The 9,696-nt window shown below is 47.1% G+C and overlaps 1 protein-coding gene across 1 annotated transcript in view; it reads left to right on the top strand.

Moving 5' to 3' along the window:
- FREM2 (FRAS1 related extracellular matrix protein 2) overlaps positions 1-9,696 on the top strand; it is a 381,530-nt gene that overhangs the window by 9,494 nt on the left and 362,340 nt on the right. Inside the window, 1 exon segment of the mRNA XM_014453017.2 lies at positions 7,616-7,705. Coding sequence (XP_014308503.1) covers positions 7,616-7,705 — 90 coding nt within the window.

The following is a 9,696-nucleotide window of genomic DNA, read 5'->3' as shown; positions in this document are numbered from 1 at the left end:
GGTTTTATAAAAAAACAAGGGGCCCCGCCAAAAAATTTTTGGCCCGGGCGCGGGGGGGGGGTTGTCCCTCAGCCCCACTTGTGCCCTCTCACAGTCTGGGACCCCTCGGGAGATAACGACCCTGCTGGCTTAGGCCTGCTCCCGGGTGGCAGAGGGCAGGTCCAATCCCTAGGTGCAGCCCCTGGTCAGGCTCAGAGCAGGACCAATTGGGGAGTTGGGGCGCCACCCCCCTGTCATGCACAGAGCAGGGCGAATCGGGAGGTTGGGATGCCACCCCCAGTCACACTCAGGGCAGGGCCGATCGGGGGGTTGGGGCACCGCCCCCTGTCACACTCAAGGCAGGGTCAATGGGGAGGTTGCGGCACCATCCCCTGTCACACACAGAGCAGGGCTGATTAGGGGGTTGGGGAGCTCCCCCCGTCACACACAGGGCAGGGCGGATCAGGGGGTTGGGGCGCCGTCCCCTGTCACCCACAGAGCAGGGCCGATCAGGGGGTTGGAGCGCTGCTGCTGTAACACTCAGGGCAGGGCCGATTGGGAGATTGCGGCTCTACCCCGTCACACACAGAGCAGGGCCCATGGGGGGGTTGGGCGCCGCACCCTGTCACACACAGAGCCGCAGGGTGATCAGGGGGTTGGGGAGCTCCTGCTATCAGGCACAGAGCAGGGCCGATCAGGGGGTTGGGGCGCCTTCCCCTGTCAGGAACAGAGCAGGGTGGATCGGGAGGTTGTGGCCCCGCGCCATGTTACACACAGAGCCGCAGGGCGATCGGGGTTTGGGTGCTGCCCCCTGTCATGCTGCTCTAGGGGCCAGGAGGCCTCTCGGCTCTGCTGATCCCGGTGCTGGGAGGCCTCGCAGCTCCGCTGATCCCGGTGCTGGGAGGCATATTACCCTTTTACTATATAGGATAGAGGCCTGGTGCACGGGTGGGGGCCGGCTGGTTTGCCCTGAAGGGTGTCCCGGATCAGGATGGGGGTCCTGCTTGGGTGCCTGGCCAGCCTGGATGAGGGGATGATGGCTGTTTGCAGCTGGTCACAACCCCTTCAGGGTGGGGGCCCCCACTGGGGTGCCTGGCCAGTCTGGGTGAGGGGCTGAGGGCCGTTTTCAGGCTGGTGGGCGACTGAAGCTCCCAAGTCTCCTTTTTTCTTTTTTTATTCTGGAATTTATTTACCTTCTATGGCTGTCACTGGAGCTGAGAGCCGGCTTTAGCTGTGAGACCTCAGCTGCTGAAAGCAGGAATCTAGGGTTTGTTTGGGTTCTATAATTGTAACATTGTTTCGGTCCTGCTCGCTCCAGCTCTGATGGCTGAAAGCAGGTATCTGGTTTGTTTGGGTTCTATAATTGAAACACTGTTTCAACTCCAGCTCTGAGGCCCGGCTGGCTGAAAGCAGGTTTCTAGGGTTTTGTTTAGCTTCTATATTTGTAACAATGTTTCTTAGATAGCAGCTCAGAGGCCGGCAAGACAGGCAGGGAGCGTTGGCTTCCTCCGTCACTGGAGCAAGCAAGCCTCCTGTTCGCTTGAAGCTGCCTGGCTGCCGGCCGCCACCTTGGTTGGCAGTTAATTTGCATATTGCCCTGATTAGCCAATGGGAAGGGTAGCAGAGGTACGGCTAATTACCATGTTTCTCTATTATTAGATAGGACTAGAGGCCCGATGTATGAAATTTGTGCATGGGTAAGGTTCCCTAGGCCTGGTTGACGATCAGGGCCGATATGTGGGGCAACCAGCGGGGTGATCAGGGAGCCCCCGCTGGCACCGGCCTTGGCCGGCCTGGGACTTGCGGGCTGGGGGCAGCTCCTGCGTTGAGCATCTGCCCCCTGGTGGTCAGTGCACGTCATAGTGACCGGTCGTTTCACCAGTTGGTCAATTTGCATATTAGGCTTTTATTATATAGGATAGGATGCTGCAATGAACACAGGGGTGCATATATTCTTTAAAATTCGTGTTTTGGTTGTCTCCGGATAAATTCCCAGATGTAGAATCGCTTGGTTATAAGGCAGTTCTATTTTTAATTTCTTGAGGCACCTCCATACTGCTCCCCACAGTGGCTGTACCAATCTTCATTCCCACCAACAGTGCACAAGCATTCCTTTTTCTCTACATCCTTGCCTATACTTGTTGGTTGTTGATTTATTAATGATAGCCATTCTTCTACGTATGAGAGGATATCTTGTTGTGGTTTTAACTTGCATTCCTCTTATTATTAGTGAGGTTGAGCATCTTTTCATAGTCTAAGGACCAATCTGTATGTCCTCTTTGGAGAAATATGTATTCAGGTCCTTTGCCCATTTTTAATTGGATTGTTTGTTTTTTGGTATTGAGTTTTATAAGTTCTTTATAAATTTTGGATGTTAACTTCTTATCAGATGTATTGGCGAACATGTTTTTTAACTTAGTGGGTTTTCTTTTCATTTTGTTGATTGTTTCTTTTGCTCTGCAAAAACTTCTTAGTTTGCTGTAGTCCCATTGGTTTACTTTTCTTTTGTTCCCCTTCCCTAATAGATATATCAGAAAAAAATATTGTTACAAGAAATGTCCAAGAATGGCCCTTTTACATTTCTTGTAATACTGGTTTGGTGGTAACAAACTCTTTTACTTTGTCTTGTTGGAGAGGCTCTTTATTGCTACTATTTTAAATGATAGCCTTGCTAGCTAAAGTAGCCTTGGTTGTAGGTCGTTGCTTTTCATCACTTTGAATATTTCATGTCAGTCCCTTCTGGTCTGAAACATTTCTGTTGAGAAATCAGCTGACAGTCTTATGGGAGTTCCCTTTAGGTAACTGCCCTTTTCATGTGGCTTTTAAGATTCCCTCTTTGTCTTTTATCTTTGACATTTTAATTATGATGTGTCTTGGTGTGAGCCTCTTTAGGCCCTTCTTATTTGGGACTCTTTGCACTACCTGAACTGTGTGTCTTTTGCCTTCACCAGGTTAGGGAAGTGTTTGGTCATTATTTCTTCAAGTGTTCTTGATCATTGCTCTCTCTTCTCCTTCTGATACCCCTATGATGTGGATGTTGTTGTTTCATGTTGTCCAAAAGGTCTCTTAACCTATACTTTTTAAAAAAATTCTTTCTTTTGCTATTCTGATTGGGCATTTATTCTACCTTGTCTTCCAGAAAGCTGCTTTGATCCTCTGCTTTATCCAAAAAGCTATTTATTCCTCCCAGTGTACTAGTATTCTTCATTTTATATATCATACTAGAGGCCCGGTGCACAAAAATTTGTGCACTCGGCGGTGGGAGGGGGGTCCCCCCAGCCCGGCCTGTGCTCTCTCACAGTCTGGGACCCCTCGGGAGATAACGACCTGCTGGCTTAGGCCTGTTCCCGGGTGGCAGAGGCAGGCCCAATCCCTAGGTGCAGCCCCTGGTCAGGCTCAGAGCAGGGCCGATTGGGGAGTTGGGGCGCCGCCCCCTGTCATGCACAGAGCAGGGCGGATCAGGAGGTTGCGATGCCACCCTCAGTCACGCTCAGGGTAGGGCCCGATTGGGGGTTGGGGGCACCGCCCCCTGTTAACACTCAAGGCAGGGGTCGATGGGGAGGTTGCGGCACCACCCCCTGTCATTCACAGAACAGGGCCATTCAGGAGGCTGGGGGCGCTGCCCCTTTCTCTCACAGAGCAGGGCCAATAAGGGGGTTGGGGCGCTGCCCCCTGTCAACTCACAGAGCAGGGCCAATCAGGGGGTTGGGGCGCTGCCCCCTGTCACTCACAGAGCAGGGCCCATCAGGGGGGTTGGGGCTCCGTACCCTGTCACGCACAGAGCAGGGCCGTTCAGGGGGTTGAGGAGCTCCCCCCTGTCACTCACAGAGTAGGGCCGATAGGGGAGTTGGGGCACCGCCCCCTGTCACACACAGAGCAGGGCGGATCAGGGGTTTGGGGCGCTGCACCCTGTCACACTCAGGGCAGGGCCCATGGTGGGGGCTTGGGGCGCCACACCCTGTCAAACACAGAGCCACAGGGCGATCAGGGGATTGGGGAGCTCCCCCCTATCAGGCACAGAGCAGGGCCGATCAGGGGGGTTGGGGCGCCTTCACCTGTCACGAACAGAGCAGGGTGGATAGAGAGGTTGTGGCCCCGCCCCCTGTCACACACAGAGCCGCAGGGCTGATCAGGGGGTTTGGGCGCTGCCCCCTGTCACGCTGATCCGGGTGCCGGGAGGCATATTACCCTTTTACTATATAGGATAGAGGCCTGGTGCATGGGTGGGGGCAGGCTGGTTTGCCCTGAAGGGTGTCCTGGATCAGGGTGGGGGTCCCCACTGGGGTGCCTCGCCAGTCTGGCTGAGGGGCTGAGGGCTGTTTTCCGGAAGCAGGTGACTGAAGCTCCCAACCGCTCCTTTTTTTTTATTCTGGGCCAGCTTTAGCTCTGAGGCTTCGCTGCTGAAGACATTGATACAATGTTGGGGTCAGGCTGGCTGAAGCCCGGCTGACTAATGCAGGTTTCTGGGGTTTTGTTTAGCTTCTATATTTGTTACATAGTTGCTGAGAGTTGCAGCTGAGAGGCCGGCAAGTCAGGCGGGGAACGTTGGAGTCCGCAGTCACTGAAGCAAGCAAGCCTCCCTGTTCGCTTCAGTGCATGGCTGCCGGCCGCCATCTTGGCTGACAGTTAATTTGCATAAGGATATGCTGATTAGCCAATGGGAAGGGTAGCGGTCGTATGCTAATTACCATGTTTCTCTTTTATTAGTGTAGATTCTTCATTTCTGACCTTTACTATTGTTTCTATATCCTTTTTATAATAATTTCTTTGAACTCTATATCTGATAAATTGCTTGTCTCCATTCATTTAGCTCTTTCTATGGAGATTTCTTCTGTTCTTTCATTTGGGGCCTGTTTCTTTGTCTCCTCATTTTGGCTGCCTCTTTGTGTGTGTTTCTATGTATTAGATAGATCTGATTTGACTTCCAGTCTTCTTGGGATGCCCTGATGTAGTAGGTGTCCTGTTGGGTCCAGTGGTGCAGTCTCTTTCATCACCTGAACTGGGTTCTCTGGGAATGTCCCTTGTGTAGGTTATGTAGGCCCTCCTATTATAATTTAATATTGATTGCTATTGGCCCATTTGTGTGTGGGATTGACTTTCAGGCTAGCTGACTGTGAAGCTCAACCTTGGCCATGGTGTGCAAGCTGCTGTGCAGGTGCTGACTCCACATAGCTTAGTTCACCTCAGCAGGGTTTAGTGCCCTTTGGATATGCTACTTGTGAAGCTTATTGGAACCTTCTCTGTTTTTGTTTGAAGCTGACCACTAGGTGTGTTGCTTCTGGGCCTCTTGGGAGGCACTCGGTTGCAGGCCACTGTCAGATGCTGCCTGTGATTGGCCTCAGGAAACCTGTTTGGAGCTAACAGCAAACCACAGTTTGTGACTGCCTCTTCTGTGGCTGGGTACACAGGGGAAGGACCAAGATGTGCACCAAGGCTGGCTTTTACCAGCACCAGGCTTGAGGGCAGGTCAGCAAAAGTCCCAAGGCACCCAGAGTTCAGCCTCTTCCTGCCTCCACCTGCAGTCCACCTGTTAGGCTCAGTCACTGAAAGAGCCTCTGGCTATACTCCTCAGCAGGGTGTAACATCCGCAGGGTGGGGTGAGAGGAAGTTCAGAGTGTGGGGCTATTGCCTTCCCCTAGACCAGTGGTTGGCAAACCGCGGCTCTCGAGCCACATGCGGCTCTTTGGCCCCTTTAGTGTGGCTCTTCCACAAAATACCACGTGTGGGCGCGCACGTACAGTGCGATTGAAACTTCATGGCCCATGCGCAGAAGTCGGTTTTCGGCCTGGGCAAGTCTATTTTGAAGAAGTGGCGTTAGAAGAAGTGGGAGGTGGACATATAGAGAGGATGAACGAAAGGAGATAGATGAAACAAGTATACAAGATGAGTGTGGATGGGAGAGTTGGAAGGGGTCGACCTCGGCGAACATACCTCAATCAGATTGAGGACGTTTTTAGCAAAGGCCTGCTTAGGAGTACCCTAATTAAGTTAATAACAATGTACCTACCTATATAGTTTAAGTTTAAAAAATTTGGCTCTCAAAAGAAATTTCAATGGTTGTACTGTTGATATTTGGCTCTGTTGACTAATGAGTTCGCCGACCACTGCCCTAGGCTGATGCCATACAGAGCAGAATGTTTCACTTACAAAAGATGGCATCTATGGTATGGGAGAATGACTCAGCACAGGGATTTTGGTGGCTGTCCCTTCAAGTCCCTCCCAAAGCCACAAACCCCAGACTCTTCATGCAACTCTAGTTCTCTCTGACCTCCATCCACCAGAGCCCAGGGTGAGTGGCTACAAATAAAATTTTGTGCATTGGCCCTTTAAGAGGATTCCTGTGCCTCTAGCCATTTCTCCCTGGTGAACAGAAACCCTGTTACTTTTCATAGCCTGATGTTGGTGACTCTGTTGCTCTAGGCTGGAGAGTCTGGTTTGGAGTTTAGACTCTATGCTCCTCGGGGGGAACTTCCACAGCTGAGATATCCATTCAAAACTTAAGCCACCACCCGTGGGAGCAGGGTCAGCCCTTTTTGTATCTCTGCCTTTTCCACCAGTCTCAATGTGGCTTCCTCTGTAAACTTATGGTTATAAGACTTCTCTTTAGCTACTGTGCAGTTGGTTATTCAGGATGATTGTTCTATAATTTAGTTGTAATTCCAGTTTAGTCCTGGGAAGAGATGAGTATAGCTTCCACCTATTCTGCCATCTTGGATCCTACTCTTAGTAGAGTTCTTAAGAGATGGAAAAACCATAGAGAATACATGAGACAAATAAATATTACATATCATTGTTGATGAAATTTTTAGCTATGTTCTTGATTTTACACAGCCTTGGAAATAACTACTTACTGCTTAAAGTCAATCAAATAACGGTTTATTTTAAGTATCACAGAACAGAGTATTTGTTTTATTGTTTTCTGTGTTGCATCATTAAGGAGAAGAACTGGTAAAATGAATGAATAAATTGTAAGAATTGTATGTTAGTCAATATTAAAAACAAATTATGCCAGGGAATTTGATAGCTAATGTAGGAAGCAACAGAAAGAGCATTTCTGAGACAGAATAATTTTTTTTCCGTGAATAAAGTTTTTAGATATTATTAGATTATTTTATTTTATGTTCTCTCATGTTAGTTATTTCAATCTGGGATCTTAAAAAAAATCTTATTTTTTTTCTTTCAAAATTTGGACTGCTTAAAGCAAGAAGTCTGCTAAACTACAAGTGGTAAGAAAGTTAGCTTGAGGGAGGGCAGGGTAACCTCTTTCCTCTTAGGGCCAGTCCTATAGGGAGATAATGGGTGTGATTTCAGTAGTGCCAGGAGATCTGCCATGCTTCCAAATATCTTTCTTTCTACCTGTCATGGAGCCTGACAGTCCATATTTAGGCAGTGACTTCTTTGGTGCATGAACATGCAAATGCTATTGAGAGGGGCAACACCTTGCTATTATTATAACCTAATTCTTATACTCTGTATAAGGGATCAGATTTCTATGGGACAGCTGAAATCCAGAAATAAGATAGCATTGTTTCCCTTAGGAAAAGAAGGGGAAGGGGATAGTTACAGCCAATAGGATTTCATAAGTCATCAATTTTTCCCTAGTGATTAATCATCTTGTTCTTTGGTTATTTTCTAGCTGACATTGATGACATGAAAATATGCTATGTTTTAAGAGAAGGGGCTAATGCCACAAGTGATATATTCCAATTTACAGTTGAAGATGGTGGTAAGTATTTCACTCTCCTTTTAGTATAAACAAGGAGAGTGATTTTCATTGGTAGCTCTTTGATATTATAAGGAATCTGTATCAAGTATTATTTTATGCTCACCTGATTTTATACTAAATAAATTTTGTATTTGCTATATTATATTCTCAATCTGATACAGTGCTACTCTGCAATAATTTTAGATAAATGTTCTAATTATGTTATTTTTGTTTTATGATTTATAAAGCACTAAAAAGAAATATCTGTATAAATAGGATTTCTATTTTCAGTTGTTCAGATTATGCTCTGTATGAGGCTGCCTGCTTGAGGTGACAAGAGGATATTGGAATTTAGCCCAGCTCCACTTGCAAGCCATTTGCTTATCTGAGTGTTCCTAACAGGGTATGTCTACTCATGTACAAATTAGAACAAGTTATCTTTTTCTAATTTGCACAAGGGTACTGTGTGGATTAGTGCTGGTGGAAAATATGTTGCTTTCACCAAAGAATCAGTGCTAAATAAATGTGTTTAAATCTCACCAATCTCAGTATGTCTGATAACTTTCTTATTTGGGGGATTTTGTGACTTAGTCTAGATAAAATTTTCCTTGGTGACTTCTGAAGGACACTGTAGAGAATAGGATATGACCTGTAATCTAAGTCTCCTTTGCAATATTATTGTCATTTCTCCTTCAAAGCTTTGACTGCTGCTCAGACTCTTTTCAGTTCTCTTCCTAACCCTGTTGACGAGGAGAGAAAAAGGCTGCTTCCAGGTTGATTTAAAAGGATGTTTCTGTTCTCACATGCTCTTAAGAGAAGCAATAGAACATCAGGAAGAATGTGTATTGTATGAACAGGACACAAGAAGTGAGGTAATATGTGTAAGAGAGAAAAGAGAGGGAGAAAAGAAATAATTCAGATTGATTCATCTGTTTCCATGTGATGTTTTTAAAATGGCATGCTATTATGTCACCTATCTCAAAAAGATTACATGCTTACCCTTCACATGTTTTGAAACATAAATAACATTTATTTAAAATATCTTTGGATGTAACATGATCACAGCTCTGAAATATGAAAGCTGCTGGGTGTGTGCCAGTGAGACAAAAAAGTGTTAACTTCGGTTCAACTAGTTTGTTTCTACCACAAGTCAGATATTTAAGAAAGTTAATGCTTTGTTTTTATAGTAACCAAATCATATTTAAGTATTCTATTTGTTGATAAGCGAATCTTAGAATAAAATAAAATTCTAAAAAGGAAACCAACTCATAAAAGAATAATCTACTGCTCAAATGAGAAATTCTAGTCAGTAAACTTTATAGTGAGATGCTAATATAATCTAAATTACTATAGCTCATTAACATTTAAAGACTAAATTATTGGTTCAAGACTGAATAATGTTTATTTTAAACTAGGGGCCTGGTGCACAAAAATTTGTGCACTCGGGGGGGGGTCCCTCAGCCCGGCCTGCGCCCATTTGCAGTCCAGGACCCCTTGGGGGATGTCCACCTGTCGACTTAGGCCCACTCCCTGGGGGATCAGGCCTAAGCTTGCAGTCAGACATCCTTCTGGCAGCCAGGGAGCCCTCAGGGGATGTCCAACTAAAGGCTTAGGCCCCCAAGGGATCGGGTCTAAACCATTAGTTGGACATTCTTAGTGCTGCCATGGAGGTGGGAGAGGCTCCTGCCACCACCTCTGCACTGGCCAGCCATGAGCCAGCTTCTGGCTGAGTGGCACTCCCCATATGGAAGTGCACTGACCACCAGGGGGCAGCTCCTGCATTGAGCGTCTGCCCCCTGGTGGCCAGTGCGCATCACAGCAACCGGTCATTCTGCCGTTCAGTCAATTTGCATATTAGCCTTTTATTATTATTATTATATAGGATGTCCCTATTTCCCCCCTTTTGCCCCCTCTACCCAGCTCTTGCCCCCCACTTCTCTCTGGCCATCACCATACTGTTGTCTGTGTCCATGGGTTGTGTATATATTTTCTTTGGCTAATCCCTTCTTTAA

The sequence above is a fragment of the Myotis lucifugus genome, unplaced genomic scaffold (genome assembly GCF_000147115.1).
Source record: "Myotis lucifugus unplaced genomic scaffold, Myoluc2.0 scaffold_19, whole genome shotgun sequence".
In the NCBI taxonomy this organism is placed as follows: Eukaryota; Metazoa; Chordata; class Mammalia; order Chiroptera; family Vespertilionidae; genus Myotis; species Myotis lucifugus.
Note: the sequence above shows the minus strand (reverse complement) of the source record. Positions and strands in the feature narration are given on the sequence as shown.